Here is a 26422-nt window from a genome sequence, read left to right on the forward strand (position 1 = left end):
GAGACGCGGTGATGTGATTTTCAAATAGAGTAGTTGCCAGGTAAAAACCTTGCTAAAATAAAATGCATCGCAATATTGTGACTCTGGCTGATTAATGAACTTTGAAAATATTCCATTGTTAGGAACTGATTTAGGTTATCAGGCTAGTCTACTCTTCACACTAGTGTTTTCTCACCATTAGTGAGCTACCACTGTCTCTTCAAAGAGGTCTAGGCATTCCTGGCACAGTAAAGGAAGTAATGCACTCTTATAAAAAAGGGATCCAAAGGGGTTCTTCGGCTGTCCCCATAGGAGAACCCTTTTTGTTTCCATGTAGAACCCTCTGTAGAAATGTTTCTACATGGAACCCCAAATGATTCTACCTGGAACCAAAAGGGTTCTACCTGGAACCAAAAAGGGTTATTCAAAGGGTTCTCGTATGGGGACAGCCGAAGAACCCTTTAAGGTTCTAGATAGCACCTTTTTTTTCAAAGAGTGTATGTTTGCTCTTATGGTTACAGGTCTCAAGGCAGTTGACTATGCAAGTCTAACTAGTTATAACCAGAGTCTTTTATTTTGAATATAAATTAAGCATAGCTAGACATCCATACCAGTATAGCATGTGCTCCATTGGTGCCAATAGACACCATTTCTTTCTAGGTCTTGAGACTTGTTGAATGCACGAGTGGCTATAATGTAATAATGCAACACCTGTTTTCTGTCACACACATCACATTACTGTAACATTATTAAGAACGGGCACTCTGGCAGACCCATTTTGCTAATACACACACACACACAGTGTGGGAGCGAATCATTACGGAGGAACGGTATTCACATCGCCTGACTCACAGCAGGTCACCTGTTTGACTGGTGGTGGGGCAGTCACATGGCCTGTGTGCGTCAGTCACAGTGTGGCGTTGTGACTTTCCCTCAGATATCACTCTCTGATTGGTGTCACTTCCAGTTTTGGGACAACACAACTGACATTTGCACTGTGACAGCCCAAACATTGTATATTTGTTCTGTTTTCTTTTTCTTTGTTTGGGCCAATTCTGTTGGTTCTGACAGGCACCACAGTGTATTATCTGTCTATCTGTCCCGGGATGCAGGTACAGTGCCTTGCAAAAGTATTCATCCCCCTTGGCGTTTTTCCTATTTTGTTGCATTACAACCTGCCATTTAAATTGATTTTAATTTTAATTTCATGTAATGGACATACACAAAATAGTCCAAATTGGTGAAGTGAAATGAAAAAAATAACTTGTTAAAAAGAATTCAAACAAATAAGTAACGGAAAAGTGGTGCGTGCATATGTATTCACCCCCTTTGCTATGAAGCCCCTAAATAAGATCTGGTACAACCAATTACCTTCAGAAGTCACATAATTAGTTAAATAAAGTCCACCTGTGTGCAATCGAAGTGTCACATGATCTGTCACATGATCTCAGTATATATACACCTGATCTGAAAGGCCCCACAGTCTGCAACACCACTAAGCAAGGGGCACCACCAAGCAAGCGGCACCATGAAGACCAAGGAGCTCTCCAAACAGGTCAGGGACAAAGTTGTGGAGAAGTACAGATCAGGGTTGGGTTATAAAAAAATATCTGAAACTTTGAACATCCCACGGAGCACCATTAAATCCATTATTAAAAAATGGAAAGAATATGGCACCACAACAAACCTGCCAAGAGAGGGCCACCCACCAAAACTCACGGACCAGGCAAGGAGGGCATTAATCAGAGAGGCAACAAAGAGACCAAAGATAACCCTGAAGGAGCTGCAAAACTCCACAGCGGAGATTGGATTATCTGTCCATAGGACCACTATAAGCTCTACACTCCACAGAGCTGGGCTTTACGGAAGAGTGGCCAGAAAAAGCCATTGCTTAAAGAAAAAAATAAGCAAACATGTTTGGTGTTCACCAAAAGGCATGTGGGAGACTCCCCAAACATATGGAAGAAGGTACTCTGGTCAGATGAGACTAAAATTGAGCTTTTTGGCCATCAAGAAAAACGCTATGTCTGGCGCAAACCCAACACCTCTCATCATCCCGAGAACACCATCCCCACAGTGAAGCATGGTGGTGGCAGCATCATGCTGTGGGGATGTTTTTCATCGGCAGGGACTGGGAAACTGGTCACAATTGAAGGAATAATGGATGGTGCTAAATACAAGGACATTCTTGAGGGAAACCTGTTTCAGTCTTCCAGAGATTTGAGTCTGGGATGGAGGTTCACCTTCCAGCATACTAAGCATACTGCTAAAGCAGTTTTGCCTTGAAGAATGGAGACATACCCCAAGAGACGTGCAGCTGTAATTGCTGCAAAGGGTGGCTCTACAAAGTATTGACTTTGGGGGGGGTGAATAGTTATGCACGCTCAAGTTTTCTGTGTTTTTGTCTTATTTCTTGTTTGTTTCACAATAACAATTATTTTGCATCTTGAAAGTGGTAGGCATGTTGTGTAAATCAAACCCCCCAAAAATCAATTTTAATTCCAGGTTGTAAGGCAACAAAATAGGAAAAATGCCAAGGGGGGTGAATACTTTCGCAAGCCACTGTATGTAGGTCTACATAGATCCCCACACTCTTAGAAAAAATAAGTTGCTATCTAGAACATATAAAAGGTTCTATGGCTGTCCCCATAGAAGAACCCTTTGAAGGACCCTTTTGGTTCCAGGTAGAACGTTTTGGGGTTCCATGTACAACCCTTTCCACAGAGGGTTCTCCTATTGGGCCAGCCAAAGAACCCTTTTGGAACCCTTTTTTTAAGAGTGCATGTTATGTGGTCTGGAGGCCCTAGGCCACTGTTCTCCTGGTATAGAATGTCTTCCTCATTTAGTGTGGGCCATACACATGACTCACTGGCCTGGGGCCCTGGCTTTGGACGATGGTGTCAGGTTCAGTCCTTCTTTCTCAATCTGTGCCTTAAATCAGAGTATGATAGAGGCGAGGGGGAAGGGGACGATGTGAGGAAGGGAAAGTGGGGTGAGATGGGGGCTTGTTCACAGGGGGTGTGGGTGAGTTGGGTGGAGAGATCTAGTCCAGACATTTTTCCATTGCATTTTTGGCAGGTCCTGCCTTGCCCCTCATAACCCCTACCAAGACACACCTCCTAATTCCCACCTGCTAGCTGTCCCCAATTTCCCCGGCCACCCCTACTTAACCGACCCAAGTGGTATGTTCCAAATTTAGGGCCCATCGGTTGCCTTGGGAAGGATTAATCCTTTTGTGTGAAATAGGGAATGGTTTGTGGCGGGGGGGAGCGTCACCCTTTTGGCATGTGTTCTAAAATAGAGCAGTGATTTATGAGCGCAAAAAAGACAGAATGACAGCCAGGGCAGTGCAGACAAGCCCATCTGGCTTTCCAGAAGAAGTGTTGAGTCATAGGTCCAGATTGGTGGTGGTGGACATTGGCTTGAGTTCTTTCTCCCAAGGTCCAAGCGTCCAGCCTTTGCACACCATCCCCTGCAGAGGAATGGGCTACATATCTAAGCAGATCATAGATTTAATCCTTTCTATAGATTGACCTTTTTCAGCCACTGCAGGTCTCAATCTAATCAATAAAATGTAATCTCCGCTCCTCTTCACCCAATTATAACCATTATTCATGGTGGTGCAAAAATTCACATGATAAGGTTGAAGAGGAATTAGTTTATACTTAAAAAGTAAACCAACTAGCCTACCACACTTTTTTAAATAGTGCTTTTTAGCTGAATTTAACAAATGCATGATCCATCACATGATTATCCCTTTTTCCACATGCTTTTCAGCTTCCATATGTCAAATATACTGTATCAAGGCCACTCATGGAATCTGAAAGATCCACAATGCAAACCTCATAGGAGTTACAGTGGGAGGGTGGTTATTCTGTATGCAGCTAAAGCACTCCTCTTGACTTCAGCCAATGGTGGATAAGGTCAAGACATGGCTTTCTGATTCCATCTGACCCTAAAAGACGACCTCTGTGACAGGCCTTCAAGAGTAAGGGGCGGCTAAAACACCCTCCCGTCGCCTCTCGTCCCCTCCCCTCCTTCTCTCCGTCGTTTGAAAATACCAAGAGTGTTGTGCGCCAGTGTGCGGATGTCATGATGTGCAAGCTGGACCCATACGTTCCACAAACTTCAAAGAGAGGATACGCAGAGTTAAACATTTAGAACTATCGCCACCTCGTCGGTTTTCACTTTGGTTCCAGTTCTTGTCTTGGGTTTTAATTTTCCGATCGACTGTTAATACAAGTGCCAGGTTTATTGTCCTTATTCCAACTGAGTTTTTTCACGTGGTGTCCAGTTGGGATTGCGCGTGGGGGAGCGGGACACAACTGTCACGGACTGTAATCGGTGTCTCGCGCTGTCAAAGACATGCCGGCTGGGTTTCAACAGCTCGGAGGGGAGGTAATGTCAACAACAGTCGTTTTTATAAGAAAATAGTTGATTTGCAATAAGTAAATTGCAATGAAATATTTTCATGCGCACTAACACTGAGTAGCCTATGATGGATGGAGTAGAATTTACGCACAGGTTGCTATTGACACTGATTTTCGGTAGCCTAGCCCATGTCTCTGCATAATGTGTTATTGAAAATGTATATTTTGTTGTTTAAAACATTTTTCTACGACTGTAAAAGCATAATTATCCATGTATCTATTTATCAAATTATCAATTTATTGTTTATATTGTCTAATCCAACTTTTAGGCTCTCATTAGGAAAAAGAAAAATCGATCATGCACTCTTATCCTAATATTGATTTTTTTCTAAGTATTTCTCTTGATCTGTTTATTCTCGTCCTCCTCTCACTTCCCTATCTCAGGTGAGTGATGTCTCTTCCTCACCTGACAAAATGACTGGTCTGCCACTGTTGGTTGTGGCATTGAATCCCACTGGGCACACACTGGTTGAATCAACGTTGCTTCCATGTAATGTCAATGAAATTACGTTGAATCAACGTGGAATAGAAGTTGAATTGACGCCTGTACCCAGTGGGATGGTATCATAGCCATAGCCAACATTACGAAAATAATGTTTTGAGAATGAAAAACGTCTTTCAAAAAATACAATGCTTACTCCATCCAAGCAAATGGTCACTAATACCGCTTAGCAGCTGCAGAATCTTGTGATCTATGACGTGGTTCGCAACAACATGGTTGAACAAAATAAGGACAGAGCAACTGCTGTGTTTGTTAGCGCCCGTCAAATATAACAAGATAAGAAAATATATAGTGTTTCTTTTGAGAGTGAAATTACATTTTACATTTTGTGTTATTATAATAATTATAACAATCGCTATTCATACATCAAACAAAACATAATGTTCTATTTCAGGAAGATTGACAAAACATAAGGTCAACCTTTATTTTGGACAGGAGAGCCATTTGACCTTGATCAGCAGAGAGACCAGCATGCTTGCTGGTCAGGGCTGAGATGAATATGGGTTGGTTGGTAGGTCACCCAGTACAACCTGTACCTTGTTCCTTACCACAGCTGATGCCAACACAGTCACTGACACTTTAATTCAAAATCATTCTTCTTAGAATTACTATGATTTCAGCATCCTTGAGGTATTCTTTCTTGTCATGATTGGTTGCACAATAGCAAAAGATAAACACATCACCAAACTGTTGTAACAAAATGCCGGTACGTTTAAATTGGTTGCTGATGACAGACTCTGAGACAGTTAGAAACAATATTATCTTGCCTTGACCTCAACTCTGTCCCATTTTTTTCTGTCTTTCCCAATATGTTATTCATATGTAGGCTACAGTTGAAATGTTGTGAAGCACGTTCTGTGAAGTGAAATAGAGTGTGACTCTTGCCTTTAGACTGGACATGTTTTCTTTGTTGTACGATGTGGGACGCACACACACACACACACACACACACACACTTTCCCTTTGTTTAAGCTTTATTTGGACAAAACACAGCTTATCTGGAGACTCAACACAGCAAGGTCACAGACACAACCTGACACAAACTCAACCAGGTGTATAATACACATTGGGACATTTATTAATGAACCATTCTACCATGTCTCAGAATAGAATAGTATGGACCAGAACATAATGGATAGAATAGAATATTGTAGAATAGAACTACAGTTGGGAGAACAAGTATTTGATACACTGCTGATTTTGCAGGTTTTCCTACTTACAAAGCATGTAGAGGTCTGTCATTTTTATCATAGGTACTCTTCAACTGTGAGAGACGGATTCTAAAACAAAAATCCAGAAAATCACATTGTATGATTTTTAAGTAATTAATTTGCATTTTATTGCATGACATAAGTATTTGATACATCAGAAAAGCAGAACTTAATATTTGGTACAGAAACCTTTGTTTGCAATTACAGAGATCATAAGTTTCCTGTAGGTCTTGACCAGGTTTGCACACACTGCAGCAGGGATTTTGGCCCACTCCTCCATACAGACCTTCTACAGATCCTTCAGGTTTCGGGGCTGTCGCTGGGCAATACAGACTTTCAGCTCCCTCCAAAGATGTTCTATTGGGTTCAGGTCTGGAGACTGGCTAGGCCACTCCAGGACCTTGAGATGCTTCTTACGGAGCCACTCCTTAGTTGCCCTGGCTGTGTGTTTCGGGGTCGTTGTCATGCTGGAAGACCCAGCCACGACCCATCTTCAATGCTCTTACTGAGGGAAGGAGGTTGTTGGCCAAGATCTCGCGATACATGTCCCCATCCATCCTCCCCTCAATACGGTGCAGTCGTCCTGTCCCCTTTGCAGAAAAGCATCCCCAAAGAATGATGTTTCCACCTCCATGCTTCACGGTTGGGATGGTGTTCTTGGGGTTGTACTCATCCTTCTTCTCCCTCCAAACAAGGCGAGTGGAGTTTAGACCAAAAAGTTCTATTTTTGTCTCATCAGACCACATTACCTTCTCCCATTCCTCCTCTGGATCATCCAGATGGTTATTGGCAAACTTCAGATTGGCCTGGACATGCGCTGGCTTGAGCAGGGGGACCTTGCATGCGCTGCAGGATTTTAATCCATGACGGCATAGTGTGTTACTAATGGTTTTCTTTGAGACTGTGGTCCCAGCTCTCTTCAGGTCATTGACCAGATCCTGCCGTGTAGTTCTGGGCTGATCCCTCACCTTCCTCATGATCATTGATGCCCCACGAGGTGACATCTTGCATGGAGCCCCAGACCGAGGGTGATTGACCGTCATCTTGAACTTCTTCTATTTTCTAAAAATTGCGCCAACAGTTGTTGCCTTCTCACCAAGCTGCTTGCCTATTGTCCTGTAGCCCATCCCAGCCTTGTGCAGGTCTACAATTTTATCCCTGATGTCCTTACACAGCTCTCTGGTCTTGGCCATTGTGGAGAGGTTGGAGTCTGTTTGATTGAGTGTGTGGACAGGTGTCTTTTATACAGTTAACGAGTTCAAACAGGTGCAGTTAATACAAGCAATGAGTGGAGAACAGGAGGGCTTCTTAAAGAAAAACTAACAGGTCTGTGAGAGCCGGAATTCTTACTGGTTGGTGGTTGATCAAATACTAATGTCATGCATTAAAATGCAAATGAATTACTTAAAAATCTGGATTTTTGTTTTAGATTCCGTCTCTCACAGTTGAAGTGTACCTATGATAAAAATTACAGACCTCTACATGCTTTGTAAGTAGGAAAACCTGCAAAATCGGCAGTGTATCAAATACTTGTTCTCCTCACTGTATGTCCTCCGAGGGGAACTGCTTTGCACAGTCTTGTTTACTTGAAACAAAACAGTAAACACATGTACACTACCGGTCAAAAGTTTTGGAGCACCTACTCATTCAAGGGTTTTTCTTTATTTTTTACTATTTTCTACATTGTAGAATAATAGTGAAGACATCAAAATGATGAAATAACGCATATGGAATCATGTAGTAGCCAAAAAAGTGTTAAACAAATCAAAATATATTTTATATTTGAGATTATTCAAAGTAGCTCCCTTTGCCTTGATGACAGCTTTGCACACTCTTGGCATTCTCTCAACCAGCTTCACCTGGAATGCTTTTCCAACAGTCTTGAAGGAGTTCCCACATATGCTGAGCACTTGTTGACTGCTTTTCCTTCACTCTGCGGTCCGACTCATCCCAAACCATCTCAATTTGGTTGAGGTCGGGGGATTGTGGAGACCAGGTCATCTGATGCAGCACTCCATCACTCTCCTTCTTGGTAAAATAGCCCTTACACAGCCTGGAGGTGTGTTGGGTCATTGTCCTGTTGAAAAACAAATGATAGTCCCACTAAGCGCAAACCAGATGGGATGGCGTATAGGTGCGGAATGCTGTGGTAGCCATGCTGGTTAAGTGTGCCTTGAATTCTAAATAAATCACAGACAGAGTCACCAGCAAAGCACCCCCACACCATAACACCTCCTCCTCCATGCTTTACAGTGGGAAATACACATAAAGAGATTCTCCGTTCACCCACACCGCATCTCTCAAAGCCACGGCGGTTGGAACTAAAAATCTCAAATTTGGACTCCAGACCAAAGGACAGATTTCCACCGGTCTAACGTCAATTGCTCATGTTTCTTGGCCCAAGCAAGTCTCATTTTCTTTTTGGTGTCCTTTAGTAGTGGTTTCTTTGCAGCAATTCAACCATGAAGGCCTGATTCACACAGTCTCCTCTGAACTGCTGATGTTGAGATGTGTCTGTTACTTGAAATCTGTGATGCATTTATTTGGGCTGCAATTTCTGAGGCTGGTAACTCTATAATGAACTTATCCTCTGCAGCAGAGGTAAATCTGGGTCTTCCATTCCTGTGGCGGTCCTCATGAGAGCTGGTTTCATCATAGCGCTTGATGGTTTTTGCGACTGCACTTGAAGAAACATTCAAAGTTCTTGAAATGTTCCGTATTGACTGACCTTCATGTCATAAAGTAATGATGGACTGTCGTTTCTCTTTGCTTATTTGAGCTGTTCTTGCCATAATATGGACTTGGTCTTTTACCAAATAGGGCTATCATCTTTATACCACCCCTAACTTGTCATAACACAACTGATTGGCTCAAACGCATTAAGAAGGAAATACATTCCACAAATTAACTTTTAACAAGGCACAAATGTTAATTGAAATGCATTCCAGGTGACTACCTCATGAAGCTGGTTGAGAGAATGCCAAGAGTGTGCAAAGCCCTCATCAAAGCAAACAGTGGCTACTAAAGAAGAATCTCAAATATAAAATATATTTTGATTTGTTTAACACTTTTTTGGTTACTACATGATTCCATATGTGTTATTTCATAGTTTTGATGTCTTCACTATTATTTTACAATGAAACTTTTGACCGGTAGTGTATATGTTTTTATTAATATCATAACATATTGATAACATTTTTGGAGAAGAAACCTGTCAACCCTATCTTGTTATGATCGGACTAAGTAACGGTGCATTACAGCCCATGTTTAACTAATGTGAACTCAGTGGTATGTTATGAAGGCTTCTGGAGCCAGTCAGCTTTCTGTGTTGAAGGTAAACAGATGTAAACAGTACGAAAGCCTGGTCAGTCTCTCCCTGAGCCCCTAGCCGTCAGTCACTGGGCAACAGGTGCCTGTGAGATGATGGGACCTATGTGGAACTAAGCGTTCAGCCACCCAATCACACGATACACAGTAAAGTCCTGGACACAGCTACAAAGATCCTTTCTCAATTAGTATCACAGTTATATATAGTGGATATTAGAGAGGCTGTTGCGTGTGTGTCTGGGGGGGGTGTGGGGTCTGTTTGTGCGTGTGCGTGTCTGCATGTCTGCGTGTGTGTGTAGTGCTTGCCTTTGCTAAGACAGGAGAGTTCCAAAATATAGAAGCTTGTTAACAGTCTAGACCATGGTCATCTTACAACAGGTGTTTCATCATTGTTTGTGTATGGACATGACATGACCTTTCTAGATGGTCCATCCTCTCTATATCCTTCACTCAATCCCACAGTCCTCGCGTCTCTTTATGAACAACCACACAATTCCATCATTGTAACAGTGAGGTGTTGTGTTCTTGTGTGTGTCCACTACAGACAGTGACCGGAACCCTTGCTCTCTCAGTGTTCACCGCTGTATTGGGCTCCTTTCAGTTTGGATACAACATAGGTGTCATCAATGCTCCTCAGAAGGTAAGACCGACTTGCATTCATTAACCAGAGCTATTGATACAGAGTTTTGCAAAATGAGATTTAGAATTTCTATAGATGCCATGTTTGCACCAAAAGTGTTATCGTCATGAAAAATGGGTCTGCAAACATAGATGCTAGTGCCAGAACCAGTTGCATGCTTAAGTGTAATACATTTCAAAACCAGGTGAGATGGTTAAGCATCTCAATAACTTTAAACATTGAATTGTTCAATGTGTTGTCTCACATTTAATTTCACACACTGACAGGTGAGTGTGGCTGCAAAACTACCTGAGACAGGTTTAAAGGATCTGAATGATTTGAGCGATGTAGAATCTGAGAGGGGCATGTGAGGGAATAGAGTGAGTTGGCATTTACACAGATGTCCCCTTGATTCCACCCAGCTAAGCTCGGTCTTCAACGTTTCAACTGATAAAGGGCAGCGACTGAAAACAGCTCTCTGTGCTCTCTGAGTGAGTCATCACAGAGAGATGCTGTTGAAGAGCTGACCTGGGAATTAATACCTCTAGGATGACCTTTTCTAAAACCGATTATTGTTGTTGTTTTCTCTAAGGACCAGGTACACTACATGACCAAAAGTATGTGGACACCTGCTCGCAGAACATCTCATTCCAAAATCATGGGCATTAATATGGAGTTGGTACCCCCTTTTCTGCTATAACAGCCTCCACTCTTCTGGGAAGGCTTTCCACTAGATGTTGGAACATTGCTGCGGGGACTTGCTTCCATTCAGCCACAAGATCATTAGTGAGGTTGGGCACTGATGTTGGGCGATTAAGCCTGGCTCGCGGTCAGCGTTGCAATTCATCCCAAAGGTGTTCGATGGGGTTGAGGTCAGGGCTCTGTGCAGGCCAGTCAAGTTCTTCCACACCGATCTTGACAAACCATTTCTGTATGGACCTTGCTTTGTGCACAGGGGCATTGTCATGCTGAAACAGGAAAGGGTTTTCCCCAAACTGTTGCCACAAAGTTGGAAGCACAGAATCGTCTAGAATGTCATTGTATGCTGTAGCGTTAAGATTTCCCTTCACTGGAACTAAGGGGCCTAGCCCGAACCATGAAAAACAGCCCCAGACCATTATTCTTCCTCCACCAAACTTTACAGTTGGCACTGTGTATTGGGGCAGGTAACGTTCTCCTGGCATCCGCCAAACCCAGACTCGTCCGTCGGACTGCCAGATGGTGAAGCGTGATTCATCACTACAGAGAATGCGTTTCCACTGCTCCAGAGTCCAATGGCGGCGAGCTTTACACCACTCCAGCCGACGCTTGGCATTGCGCATGGTGATCTTAGACTTCTGTGAGCTTGTGTGGCCTACCATTTCGCGGCTGAGCCGTTGTTGCTCCTAGACATTTCCACTTCACAATAACAGCACTTATAGTTGACTGGGGCAGCTTTAACAGGGCAGAAATTTGACGAACTGACTTGTTGGGAAGGTGGCATCCTATGACGGTGCCACGTTGAAAGTCACTGAGCTCTTCAGTAAGGTCATTCTACTGCCAATGTTTGTCTATGGAGATTGTATAGCTGTGTGCTCGATTTTATACACCTGTCAGCAACGGGTGTGGCTGAAATAGCCGAATCCACTAATTTGAAGGGGCGTCCACATACTTTTGTATATATAGTGTATTTGTCCACCAAGTACAGTCTATGGGACGGTTTCCTGGACACAGATTAAGACTAGTCCTGGACTAAAAAACATTCTCAATGGAGTTCTCCATTGAAAGCTATTTTTAGTCCAGGACTAAACCTAATCTGTGTTTTAAAAGCAACATGCTAATTTTAGTGCAAACAATTACAAATTGAAACTTGGTCGATGACTCGACATGTCAATAGTTGAGGGGGGATAGAAGATAGAAGCCATTGAGGGATTTAGAAGAGAGAGAGAGGGAAAGGGGGATGTATTCTTAGAGAATAGGAGATGGATACAGAGTGAGCGAGGAAGAAATCGATTGGATGCAAGAGAGGGAAAGAGCAGAAAGAGAGAGGGGTGGCCAGGGGAACATCTGAGTAATGTCAACACGAGGGGGTGTGTGCACAACATGCCGCATGACAAAACACACAGCGTTGCCAGAAATGCCCCCCCTCCTCACCCCTCCACCCCTCACCCATCCACAAGCCTTCACAGTTCACACATCTATCCCCTCACTCCTCTACCCCCCCATCTCAGGTATCCTTCACAGCTGAGGGGTGCAATCGGAGGCAGAGGGGGTTATGGCAGCGATTCTGGTGTCATGGGAAAAAGGAGCTATTTATGGCTTATTTTTTTGGGGGGGGCGACACTCACAAGGTTCGCAGAGGGTTCACGCCGAGACAGAGACAAGGGCAGATGGTGTCGTGTTGGAAGTGGGACACTACATGGGACACGTCCAGGACAGCCTCCCTGTATCATATAGATGTAGTTACACGCTCTTGCTGCTATCTAGACGTTCCCTTAGATTCACTATTGTAAAGCCCCCTTCTCGTAAAAAGTTTTAGTCGGGGTTGGGTCATGGGGTTCTGATGTGGAAGTGGCATATATCAGAACATATATCTCCTAATTACTAATATATCGAATATATTGGAGCATACTGTATGTCAGCTACCATACATCAAATACACTGAGTATACCAAACATTAAGAACACCTTCCTAATATTGAGTTGCACCCCCTTTTGCCCTCAGAACAGCCTCAGTTCATTGGGGCATGGACTCTACAAGGTGTTGAAAGCGTTCCACAGGGATGCTGGCCCATGTTGACTCCAATGCTTCCCACAGTTGTGTCAAGTTGGCTGGATGTCCTTTGGGTGGTGGACCATTCTTGATATACATGGGAAACTGTTGAGTGTGAAAAACCCAGCAGCGTTGCAGTTCTTGACACAAACCGGTGCGCCTGGCACCTAATACCATACCCTCTTCAAAGGTACTTAAATCTTTTGTCTTGCCCATTCAACCTCTGAATGGCACACATACACAATCCATGTCTCAATTGTCTCAAGGCTTAAAAATCCTTCTTTAACCTGTCTCCTCCCTTTCATCTACACTAATTGAAGTGGATTTAACAAGTGACATCAATAACGGATCATAGCTTTCACCTGGATTCATCTGGTCAGTCTATGTCATGGAAAGAGCACATTATATCAAATGTAGCATCGGTTTTATGCTGCATATATTGCATTGTGGGTAGACAACAGTATCATTCAACTGATAGTATCTGTATTTAGATACAGCCAGTGAGTGAGTCAGACAGAGGAACAGACTTGGAGTCAGTGAGTTGTGTTACGAGAGGGGCCTTACAACCGACGTGGCTCCTCTGGGCATGAGTCCCGGTCCCTTGACCCTCTTTACGCACGGTGTCAAAACCTTGACCCCTGTGCCATCTATTAACCAGGCGAAACCCTCAGGCCCAAAATAACCTCTTGACTCAATCTATTTGTGTTAAATTACAGTTTAGTCACTTAGCAGACTATCTTATCCAGAGCGACTTACAGGAGCCTTGCTCAGAGGCACACTAACAGATTTTTCATCTAGTCGGCTTGAACCAGCTACCTTTTGGTTACTGGCCCAACACTCTTAACCGCTAGGCTACCTGCCTAGGTAAGGGATTAATGAGTAGGAAGTTAGCCATATTGGCAGGCAAGAGGCACAGAGTTTTGAGTGGTGGTTATAGCCGGCCTGCACAGAACAGTTTGTCCTAGTATTCACGCAAAGCATATCTCTCTCTGTTCCATTACCAAAGCATATCTCTCTCTGTTCCATTACCAAAGCATATCTCTCTCTGTTCCATTACCAAAGCATATCTCTCTCTGTTCCATTACCAAAGCATATCTCTCTCTGTTCCATTACCAAAGCATATCTCTCTCTGTTCCATTACCAAAGCATATCTCTCTCTGTTCCATTGCCAAAGCATTTATCTCAAGAAACAAGTAACACTTAGGCCTCGCATACACTTACTACCTAGATTCAGTATATGTGGCCCATGCCATCCCACTAGCACAAAATGGTTGAATCCACATTGTTTCAACGTAATTTGTCAACGTATTGTGACGTGGAATCTATGTGGAAAATACATTAGATTTGGAAAAAATGTATCAACTTGTTTTGAGGGTAAAATTTTAACCACGGGGTTATGTCATCATAGTAACCATAGTAACCAAATGTTAACATATTTTAAACTTTGTATAAAGTTTCTACCTTTAAAACAACGTCAGATCTTCAACGTTATATCCATTATCATAAAAGCAGCAGCACCTCCCACTGGAGAACTGATCTATCTACAGCTATCCTTTGGTCTCCCATCCAGGGTTTTAACCAAGCCCAGCTATGATATTTACCACTGACTATTACAAATCTATCATGAGAGTAATTGTGGAGCGATCTCCACTTAAAACCTAAATGGATTTACTGTTGCTATCGAGTCATTCCAAATGGTAGGTTTAACAGAGCAAATGAAATGTGACCATACTTTATCATTCATATATCATCAATGATGCAATTTAGAACTACATTATATAGCATTTGTCATCAATAGCTATTGTTTCAATTCAACCCAGGATTCAACTAAAAATAGACAATACATATGCCTAGGGTTTCAAGCTTTGGTTGATTTCAAATTGAATGATATTTAGTTATATTAAATTGTGTTTCGTTGTCAACGCAACCAAATATCAATATTTGAAGGAGATGTATCTTCTGCTTGGATAGTTTCATCAGTGCCACTGACTTAGTCTGGCTTTAATTCCAGTTATTCTATAAATTAATAATTGATATGTTGGATTCATGTCTCCATCTCAACCAAAAGTCGAAGAATAGGACTAAATCAAATCAAACTTTATTTAAAGTGCATTTACAGTTTGATTTGATTTCGTTGCGATGGACACTTGAATCCAACAAATCAATTATTAATTTATAAAAAAAACTGGAATTAAAGCCGACAGTGGCACAGATGGAACTATCCACACTATCCTTCAAATGTTGATATTTGGTTGTGTTGACAACCAAACACAATTCATTATCACTTTTGAAATATAATAAATAGCCTATTAACATGTCGACAAGTTAACTAATTATAAATTTGATTCACGTCTTCAATTCAACCAAAAATAAAAGTTCAAGAATGGGATTAAGCCAGTTGCTCAGATGCAACTATCCAAGCAGTAGGTACATCTCCTTTAAATGTTAATATTTGGTTCCGTTGTCAACCAAACACAATTCAATATTACTTTTGTAATACAGTAAATCATGCATGTTCAAGATAGTATGCATAGGTCATCGCAGGTCTGTGGAGATCTTCACAATTGCTGTAATAATCTGCACATAATCTAGAACGGCATTAATCACTTGTAATTTGTACTTTTACTGTGATGTAATCTTAACTGCAATCCAGGTCATTTGGTTCTGCTATTAGATGAAACACAGTGATAAGTAACACATTAATATGTTTTATAAATAAATAAAATATCTGAAATTGTATTCCCATTTGAACTTTGCTGTGCTTTTAAATGGTTGAATGTGCAGTGATTGACATTTGGGTGACAACTAAACCAAAAATCCGATATTGTTTTTAAATGGAATTTGGTTGTGCTTTTAGATGGTTGAAAGCATAGTGATAACACATTGGAAATTCAACTAACTTTTGGCTGTCGTTTTGAGTGGGTGAATATAGGTTGTAATTTAATTGATCAACGTCTCAACCAAATATTACCCAATTATCCACACTGAAATGACGTGGTGTGCCCAGTGGGATGCGGGAATCAAACCAACAACTCTGGTGTTGTACGAAGCACAACACTCCAACCAAACTGAAACAACTAAAGCAATTTTATCTTAACATTGTTGTCTTCCTGGCCTGGTCACAGATCTGTTTTTGTCTTACCAACTCCTATGGTCACTGTCATGCTGGGACAGCACAACCAGACCTGGGACCAGGCTATAGTCTTCCTAAGGAAAAATATTAGCTCTATTAAATGTCTCATATCTCTTCTCCTGCCTGTGCAGATCATTGAGGCGGACTACAACGCTACATGGGTGCATCGGTATGGAGAGCCCATCCCCAACAGTACCCTCACAACCCTCTGGTCCCTGTCCGTAGCCATCTTCTCTATAGGAGGCATGATCTCCTCCTTCTGTGTGGGTGTCATCTCAGAGTGGCTGGGCAGGTAGGAGAGATGATACACAGACACACACACACACACACACACACACACACACACACACACACACACACACACACACACACACACACACACACACACACACACACACACACACACACACACACACACACACACACACACACACACACCTGTAAACATCATAGCACATTCATTTTTTTATTTTGCATAGATGTAGGTGCATAGACAGATGTATTCACTTACGCACAGACTTGTCTGCCAGACATAGACCTACACACTGATACACCCACATAATGCATGGTTGTCAACACTGCAACACATACACGTGTCATGTACATTCCCATGTATGTTCACATGAACATACCCTCCTAACCTTAACCCTTCAAAACCTGAACCTGAATTTCCATCCAGACGATGCTATTACGTGCATAGGGGAGCATAAAACATCACTCTGAATGGTTGATACCTAAGTCACAGCCCCAGACCGATATATTATCAGGGTATACCTCTCCTCTCCTAGATCCAACATGGTTCCCCATAGATAGTGTCAGTCAGTTAGATCCAACATGATTCCCCATAGATAGTGTCAGTCAGTTAGATCCAACATGGTTCCCCATAGATAGTGTCAGTCAGTTAGATCCAACATGATTCCCCATAGATAGTGTCAGTCAGTTAGATCCAACATGGTTCCCCATAGATAGTGTCAGTCAGTCTGATCCAACATGGTTCCCCATAGATAGTGTCAGTCAGTTAGATACAACATGATTCCCCATAGATAGTGTCAGTCAGTTAGATCCAACATGGTTCCCCATAGATAGTGTCAGTCAGTCTGATCCAACATGGTTGCCCATAGATAGTGTCAGTCAGTTAGATACAACATGATTCCCCATAGATAGTGTCAGTCAGTTAGATCCAACATGATTCCCCATAGATAGTGTCAGTCAGTTAGATCCAACATGATTCCCCATAGATAGTGTCAGTCAGTTAGATCCAACATGGTTGCCCATAGATAGTGTCAGTCAGTTAGATCCAACATGGTTCCCCATAGATAGTGTCAGTCAGTTAGATCCAACATGGTTCCCCATAGATAGTGTCAGTCAGTTAGATCCAACATGGTTCCCTATCAATCAATTTTCAATCAATTTTATTTTATATAGCCCTTCTTACATCAGCTAATATCTCGAAGTGCTGTACAGAAACCCAGCCTAAAACCCCAAACAGCTAGTAATGCAGGTGTAGAAGCACGGTGGCTAGGAAAAACTCCCTAGAAAGGCAAAACCTAGGAAGAAACCTAGAGAGGAACCAGGCTATGAGGGGTGGCCAGTCCTCTTCTGGCTGTGCCGGGTGGAGATTATAACAGAACCATGCCAAGATGTTCAAAAATGTTCATAAGTGACAAGCATGGTCAAATAATAATCAGGAATAAATCTCAGTTGGCTTTTCATAGCCGATCAGAAGTGAGGTTCCCTATGGATAGTATCAGTCGGTCAGTCAGTCAAATCAAATCAAATCAAATTTGATTTGTCACATGCTTCGTAAACAACAGGTGTAGACTAACAGTGAAATACTTACTTACGGGCCCTTCCCGACAATGCAGAGAGAAAGATATAGAAAAAACAGTGTGAGCGACTGTGTCAGTCAGATCCAACATGGTTCCCTATGGATAGTGTCAGTCAGTCAGTCAGTCAGTCAGTGGGAGAAAGTGTTACTGGGCAGGGTTCGTGTTACAGGGCAGGGGCTCGACTCAGTTTCCCATTGTAACCCAAGCCAGAATCTTATCTGGACACAGACCCAGAGCCCTCCGTGATTGAAAGGGGATCCCAAAGGAATGGACAGGGGGTGGGAGTAAGGAAGCCGGAGCCGGTCTTTTCTCATACTGGGTGACATTAAACTCTCTTGACGAGTTGAATTGGTAAAACCTCACTTCTCAGCTTGAAATAACACCACCCGTGCCATCGAATTGCTAGCTTTTCGGTGACGCAGCTGGCTAAAGGTGTTCGGTGGGCAGTCACTCGGTGGGCAGTCACTCGGTGGGCAGTCACTCGGTGGGCGGTCACGTGGGTTTGCGAGACCGAGGTTCCAATATTGAATACCAGTGTGGGCCTGTGAGGAATGAAGCTAAACTGTTGAGTAGCAGCATGAAGTCTGTTACATAACCTGTCTCTGTTTTAGCAGGTTTAACACACACACACACACACACACATGCTTGCATGCTACTAGCGGTGCTCTCCGTCTTAAATGCATTTGTCACTTTTCAATTGAAATAAGTGTTGGCGTATTACACATTTATTGAGATTCACTAGATTCAATTACTAGATTACTAGATTCAATTACTAAATTACTAGATTACTAGATTCACTAGATTAAATTACTAGATTACTAGATTACATTACTAGATTAAATTACTAGATTCACTAGCTGTGACACTTTCTCCTATGACATTTTGTAACCTGGCTATATCAGACCAGAGGTATTATCTCTATTTTGTGGTCTGCCATCTAGAGGCTAAATGATGGAGTTGTCAAAGACCTATTCTTGTACTGTCAAACAGCACACACAGTACTCACAAATATCCACTGTATTTCTGCTAACCAACAACCAATAACATGAAATGTACATCATATTTACTTATATTAAACCAATGATAATTCATATATTTCTCTTTATTCTGACAGGAGGAAAGCCATGCTCATTAACAACTTGTTTGCCTTCATCGGAGGAGGTTTGATGGGCATGGCCAAGATCAGCCGGTCCTTCGAGATGATGATTCTGGGACGATTCGTCATCGGTGCATACTGTGGTCAGCACATCCTGCAGATTGAGTTTCTCAGAAATGTGTTTTGATGTGGTTTAATGCTGTTTGAATGGCTTTTCAGTGGTGTAGTTGTAGACAGACTATATTGTTTTCTATAATTGTAGATGAACAGTATTGATATGGCAATAACCAGTGAAATAGTTAATAGGAACCACTATCACTGCTCAGTTTTCACCACACCTTGGCGTACCAGTTTCTGAATCGGAGCCTCATTCTCTTTCTCCCAGGGTTGGCATCGGGGCTGGTGCCCATGTATGTGGGTGAGATAGCCCCTACCAGTCTGCGAGGGGCATTGGGCACGCTCCACCAGCTGGCTATCGTCACAGGGATTCTCATAGCACAGGTACAGCTCTCAGACGACACAATGGGTTTTTTCTACAGGCCAGAGAATGGTTTTCTACACAACACATCTATCTGAACATGCATTAAAGTAGTAAACGTCTCTCTCTCTCTCTCTCTCTCTCTGTCTGTCTCTGTCTCTGTCTCTGTCTGTATCTCTCTCTCTCTGTCTGTCTGTCTGTCTGTCTGTCTGTCTGTCTGTCTGTCTGTCTGTCTGTCTCTGTCCTTCCTTCTCACTCACTCACTCACTCACTCACTCACTCACTCACTCACTCACTCACTCTCACTCTCTCTCTCTCTCTCTCTCTCTCTCTCTCTCTCTCTCTCTCTCTCTCTCTCTCTCTCTCTCTCTCTCTCTCTCTCTCTCTCTCTCTCTCTCTCTCTCTCTCTCTCTCTCTCTCTCTCTCTCTCTCTCTCTCTCTCTCTCTCTCTCTCTCTCTCTCTTTCCTGTCCTCTCCCCCTTTCTACCCCCTCCTCCCTTCTCCTCAGGTCCTGGGTTTGGAGTCTTTGCTGGGCAGTGAGGAGTTGTGGCCAGTGCTGGTGGGTGTGACCGTTCTGCCCACCGTCCTGCAGATGGTGCTGCTGCCCTTCTGCCCCGAGAGCCCCCGCTTCCTCTACATCATCCGCAGCCAGGAGCACCACGCCAAGAGTGGTGAGGATCCAGTCACGGCCATGCCCCAATACTCTCTATTGGCCATGCCCCAATACTCTCTAATGGCCATGCCCCAATACTATCTAATGGCCATGCCCCAATACTCTCTAATGGCCATGTACCAATACTCTCTAATGGCCATGTACCAATACTCTCTAATGGCCATGTACCAGTACTCTCTAATGGCCATGTACCAATACTCTCTAATGGCCATGTACCAATGCTCTCTAATGGCCATGCCCCAATACTCTCTATTGGCCATGTACCAATACTCTCTAATGGCCATGCCCCAATACTATCTAATGGCCATGTACCAATACTCTCTAATGGCCATGCCCCAATACTCTCTAATGGCCATGTACCAATACTCTCTAATGGCCATGTACCAATACTCTCTAATGGCCATGCACCAATAGTCTCTAATGGCCATGTACCAAAACTATCTAATGGCCTCTTTTGCTTGTCTCCTTTCTTTGTCTCTTTTTCTTGCTGGATGAATGGAGAGGACTACAAGCAGAACAGGGTCAGGGTTTGAATAACAGGGGGGCTAGGGAGTCTGGGCAACCCCAGAACAAGTCAGCCTCCCCCCACCACACACACACTCTGAAACCCATCTGAAGTTCTATTCTCAGCCTGACTCTCATTCCCGCTCATCCCTAGGCTTGAGGAGGCTGACTGGGAGACAGGATGTGGGGGATATGCTGGCGGAGATGAAGGAGGAGAAGAGGAGGATGGACATGGAGAGGAAGGTGTCCATCGCAGAGCTCTTCCGCTCCCCCATGTACCGGCAGCCCATCATCATCGCCATCCTACTGCAGCTCTCACAACAGCTGTCCGGGGTCAATGCTGTGAGTACTAGAGGAGGGAGGAGAGTGGGGAAGATTGTGTGTGTGTGTGAGGATCTTTGTCAAGGACTTTATTGTGTGATTGGGTGATTGAACGCTGAGTTCCATATAGTTTCCATCATCCCACAGGCACCTGTTGCCACGGTGACTGATAGCTAGAGGTTCTGGGAGAGACTGACCAGGCTTTCCTACTGTTTACATCTGTTTACCTTCAACACAGAAAGCTGACTGGCTGCAGAAGCCTTCATAACATACCACTGAGTTCACATTAGTTAAACATGGGCTGTAATGCACCGTTACTTAGGTCGTATCCTATCATAGATAGATAGGGTTGACAGTTTCTTCTCCAAAAATGTTATCAATATGTTACGTTATTAATAAAAATAGTATACCAAACATTAAGAACACCTTCCTAATAATGAGTTGCACCCCCTTTTGCCCTCAGAACAGCCTCAATTCGTCTGGGCATGGACTCTACAAGGTGTCGAAAGCGTTCCACAGGGATGCTGGCCCATGTTGACTCCAATGCTTCCCACCGTTGTGTCAAGTTGGCTGGATGTCCTTTGGATGGTGGACCATTCTTGATACATACGGGAAACTGTTGAGCGTGAAAAACCCAGCAGCGTTGCAGTTCTTGACAAACTCAAACCGGTGCGCCTGGCACCTAGTACCATACCCCGTTCAAAGGCACTTCAATATTTTGTCTTGCCCATTCACCCTCTGAATGGCACACATACACCGTCCATGTCTCAATTGTCTCAAGGCTTAAAATTCCTCCTTTAACCTGTCTCCTCAACTCCATCTACACTGATTGAAGTGGATTTAACAAGTGACATCAATAAGGGATCATAGCTTTCAGTCCTCATAGCTTTCAGTCCTTTCCTCCTCATAGTCCTCTGTAGCTCAACTGGTAGAGCACGGCGCTTGTAACGCCAAGGTAGTGGGTTCGATCCCCGGGACCACCCATACACAAAAATGTATGCACGCATGACTGTAAGTCGCTTTGGATAAAAGCGTCTGCTAAATGGCATATTATATTATATATTATACCTGGATTCACCTGGTCAGTCTGTCATGGTGTTCCTAATGTTTTGTATAGTCAGTGTACATGGAGTGTTTACTGTTTTGTTTTATTTCAACTAAACAAGACTGTGCAAAGCAGTTCCCCTCGGAGGACATAGTTCTATTCTACAATATTCTATTCTATACATTATGTTCTGGTCCATTATATTCTATTCTGAGACATGGTAGAATGGTTCATTAATAAATGTCCCAATGTGTATTATACACCTGGTTGAGTTTGTGTCAGGGTGTGTCTGTGACCTTGCTGTGTTGAGTCTCCAGATAAGCTGTGTTTTGTCCAAATAAAGCAAAAAAAAGGGAAAGTGTGTGTGTTCAAGCTAATCCACAGGCAATCCTCTTTGGCCATTTTCACAATTTTAATCATTGTTAGAATGGGCAATTCCACCGTTACACAAACCATACAAACATACATATGTTCCTTGACCAACCATCTTCTATCTCTCTCCTCTCCAGATCTTCTACTACTCCACCAGTATCTTCCAGAAGGCAGGGGTCCAGAGCCCTGTCTATGCCACTATAGGAGCCGGCGTGGTTAACTGTGCCTTCACCGTGGTCTCGGTATGCTAGCAAGGTCCTGTAACCAGGCACCTCCATTACTGTTTAACTCTACACCTTTATTACTGAACAAAGAAGATAACGTAGTGAGTCGACCCAACCTAGTATTTCCCCTTCAAATAGGCCAGATTTGGGTTGCCAGGTCCTGATTTGTTTTTTGAATTATTGATTGGGTTGACGGTTGATCTTTGATTTTAAAATGCTAACTTCTCTAGTTAAGCCATCACGTTTGTGTTTGCATCCTGTAGAAAGCTCCTACATAAAATAGTCTTTATCTATGTCCAAATCAGATTGGAGAATGGCTTAGGCAAACGCCAGTTGGAAAGTTTAGGCAGAATCGGCTGCAAAGTTTTGCCTGAGTTAAAAATGAGCGAGTATGACCCGGACCTGTTGTTACTGACCTGTTTGTCACCCTGTTCTCATCCAATCAACAGCTATTCCTGGTGGAGAGGACGGGTCGCCGGACGCTACACATGCTGGGGCTGTCTGGAATGTGCGGCTGTGCCGTTGTCATGACGATGGCTCTCGCCCTATTGGTCAGTCCCACACGAATACCAACAAGCTCATTAAACTATTAAAATGTTATCATAATGCCAACTTTGGTGGACTGGGATCATGTACCCATAGAGATAAAATTACTACACTGAACAAAAATATAAACGCAACATGTAAAGTGTTGGTCCTTGTGCTGGGGACAATAAAAGTCCAATCTAAAATGTGCAGTTTTGTCACACAACACAATGCCACAGATGTCTCATGTTTTTGAGGGAGCGCGCAATTGGCATACTGACTGCAGGAATGTCCACCAGAGCTGTTGTCAGAGAATTGAATGTTAATTTCTCTACCATAAGCCGCCTCCAACGCCATTTTAGAGAATTTGGCAGTATGTCCAACCGGCCTCAACCACAGACCACGTGTATGGCGTCGTGTGGGCGAGCGGTTTGCTGATGTCAACGTTGTGAATAGAATGCCCCATGGTGGCGGTGGGGTTATGGTATGGGCAGGCATAAGCTACGGACAACAAACACAATTGCATTTTATCGATGGCAATTTGAATGCGACGAGATCCTGAGGACCATTGTAATGCCATTTATCCACCGCCATCACCTCATGTTTCAGCATGATAATGCACGGCGCCATGTCGCAAGGATCTGTACACATCTCTGTTCTTCCATGGCCTGCATACTCACCAGACATGTCACCCATTGAGCATGTTTGGAATGCTCTGGATCAACGTGTACGACAGCGTGTTCCAGTTCCCTCCAATATCCAGCAACTTCACACAGCCATTGAAGAGGAGTGTGACAACATTCCACAGGCCACAATCAACAGCCTGATCAACTCTATGCTACAGAGATGTCGCGGTGCATGAGGCAAATGGTGGTCATAACAGACACTGACTTGTTTTCTGATCCATGCACCTAGCTTTTTTTTCCTTATATGAACTGTAACTCAGTAAAATCTTTGAATGAATTGCATGTTGCGTTTATATTTTTGTTCAGTATAGAAGGGGTCCCCCATTCAAGTCAATGAGGCCATAATGGGTGATATGGCTATTTCTATGCATGTACCACAGGTAGCTGGTGGCACCTCAGTTGGGTAGGACAGGCTCATAGTAATGGCTGGAATGGAATGGTATTGACACATCAAACACATGGTTTCCTTGTGTTTGATACCATTCCATTCAAGTCATTTATGAGCAGTCCTCCACTCACCAGCCATGTACCTCTCTCTGGCTAAACCGTCTCCTCCTTTCCCTTGGCAGGACAGTGTTCCCTGGATGAGCTACATCAGCATGCTGGCCATCTTTGGCTTCGTGGCCTTCTTCGAGGTGGGCCCCGGCCCCATCCCCTGGTTCTTTGTGGCTGAGCTCTTCTCCCAGGGCCCCAGGCCCGCTGCTATGGCCGTGGCCGGATTCGCCAACTGGACAGCTAACTTCATTATCGGCTTTGGCTTCCAATATGTCGCTGTAAGTAGAGTGGTCACTTTGGTGTTTTGGGGTATTTTGGGATGACTTTTGATTGTATGATACCGGATATTGATCAGTGAAGTGGATTGGATGGTGTCTGACTGAGTTGAACTGTTGAGTGAATTAATGTTTTTCATGATACATCAGTGAACATATTCCCTCCTTTCCCGCTCCACAGGAGCTTTGTGGGCCATACGTCTTCCTCATCTTCGCCGCTCTCCTGCTCTTCTTCCTCATCTTCACCTTCTTCCGGGTGCCGGAAACGCGGGGGAAGACGTTCGACCAGATCTCCACCGCCTTCAGCCAACACTCGCCCACCATGATGGATATGAACCTGGACATGGAGCTGGGCAAACCCAGCACAGAGCTGGACTACCTGGGGGAGGAGGGGAGCCTCAACTGAGGGGGTCCCCATAGTGCAACTGGGGAAGGCAGGCAGACGAGGCCAGACAGACTGTGTGGTGGTGGGGGTGGGCAGGGGAAGGGGGTAGAGGAGTAGAAAAGGATACTGGGAGTGGGCTTGGGCCTCATTCCAAACATCCTTTCACTGTTTATCAATTTGTGTCTAGGCATATCGAGTAGGGAAGGAGGGGGGAGGGTTGGTCGAGGGATAGGGAGGTGGAATCTGTTTGGAATGGGGCCCATAGTTGATGCAATAGCTGCCACTGGGGAATTACATGAGTGAGAAATGTTGGCAGAATCAGGGGTTGCAGGAGTCGATTCAAGGAAAAGGTTGCGCAACATTACGAAGCATTGTGCCAACTGAACACACACCAGAAAGGGTGAAGGGTCAGTGGGGTGATCAGGAACAAGAATGTTTCTGAACTTTGAGGTGTGTTTACTCCCTCCCCCCCAGGTGTACATGTACTGATGGGGTGGAGATTTGATTCTGTGAGACTGCACAGATGTTCGATGGAGGGAAAGAGAATTGGAGAAACTGGTATTCCTGCACTTTATCTACAAAGACATCGGAGGTTTTCAGAGATTGAGAGAAGCTGGTTACAATAGGAAAACAGCCAGTGTAAAAACCATGTACCTTTTTACAGTGAGCAAAGTTATGGTGTGTGGCAGACTGATGTATGATTTTATTTCTGCTCAAGTTAATGGAAGTGTCAGTGTCTCATAGTTGGCTAACCACTCCACTGCTAACAACCCACTTCCCCATTGGAAGTGTCCTTAAACTTGATTTCTCAAAATGGTGGATGGCTTTAACATGCAACTCATTACACAGCCTACAGAGACTATACTTTTACTTAGAGGAAATCCTGTATTTAGTACTTAATGTATATCGTGTTCTGGTTTGCTTGACAAAAACAAAAAATGGTACGAGGGTCTACAAATACTCAAACTTTACGCAGTCCAATATACGAGTACGTCTTTGGTTTCTATATGGGACCGGGCCCCAAGTGAGCACTACTAGTATTCATCATTCTAGTAGTTTCCAAAAAGTAGTCCTACTTCTGTTGATATGGCAACAGGCCTCGGTTTGATTGCTACCGTAGTAGCCATCCATCCCTAAACTACTATGTGTGTGCTGTTTGCTGTCCATTCTGTACTGGTTTGAGTGACTGTCTTCGTGAAGATTTGTATTGAGCAACTGTACGAAGAGGACCTGTGATTTATGTGAAGTGTGAAAATTGATGCAGTGTTTTGACGTGGTTCGTGTGACAATTGTCCCCATTTGACAAACACGGGCATTTTGAGGACTCAACATTTCAGAGTGTCATTTCATTAATTAGCATCCCCAGAAATGTGTCAAATTACATTCAAATAAGCTATATCAAATATACTGCAACTTAATTCATGTTATAGTTTAGATCAAACGTATGACTGAGGCTCCTGTTCTAGATGCTGCTGGAGTCTGAGTTGAAGAAATTAAAATAATTTAACTCCAGTTTTATCCCACTAAATGTGATTCAAGACATTTTACATTGCACTGAGTGT

General features: G+C 43.5%; 1 protein-coding gene across 1 annotated transcript; it reads left to right on the forward strand.

Moving 5' to 3' along the window:
• The first annotated feature begins 3999 nt into the window (after positions 1-3999).
• LOC121571134 (solute carrier family 2, facilitated glucose transporter member 4) lies at positions 4000-26372 on the forward strand. Its single transcript, XM_041882446.2, has 11 exons — positions 4000-4377; positions 9994-10089; positions 16084-16244; positions 18896-19020; positions 19263-19378; positions 19864-20026; positions 20687-20874; positions 22408-22512; positions 22944-23045; positions 24275-24478; positions 24657-26372. The coding sequence occupies exons 1-11, from the start codon at positions 4345-4347 to the stop codon at positions 24879-24881; spliced, it is 1518 nt and encodes a 505-aa protein (XP_041738380.1). The 5' UTR covers positions 4000-4344; the 3' UTR covers positions 24882-26372.
• The last annotated feature ends 50 nt before the right edge of the window (positions 26373-26422 follow it).

The sequence above is a fragment of the Coregonus clupeaformis genome, chromosome 8 (genome assembly GCF_020615455.1).
Source record: "Coregonus clupeaformis isolate EN_2021a chromosome 8, ASM2061545v1, whole genome shotgun sequence".
Classification (NCBI taxonomy): Eukaryota; Metazoa; Chordata; class Actinopteri; order Salmoniformes; family Salmonidae; genus Coregonus; species Coregonus clupeaformis.

Bases quoted from the DNA above. Each gene is read 5' to 3' on its own strand.
- LOC121571134 (XM_041882446.2), top strand. From the start codon at position 4,345: ATGCCGGCTGGGTTTCAACAGCTCGGAGGGGAG. The intron at 4,378-9,993 runs GTAATGTCAACA...TGTCCACTACAG, and splicing joins TTCAACAGCTCGGAGGGGAG to ACAGTGACCGGAACCCTTGC. The intron at 20,027-20,686 runs GTGAGGATCCAG...GCTCATCCCTAG, and splicing joins GGAGCACCACGCCAAGAGTG to GCTTGAGGAGGCTGACTGGG.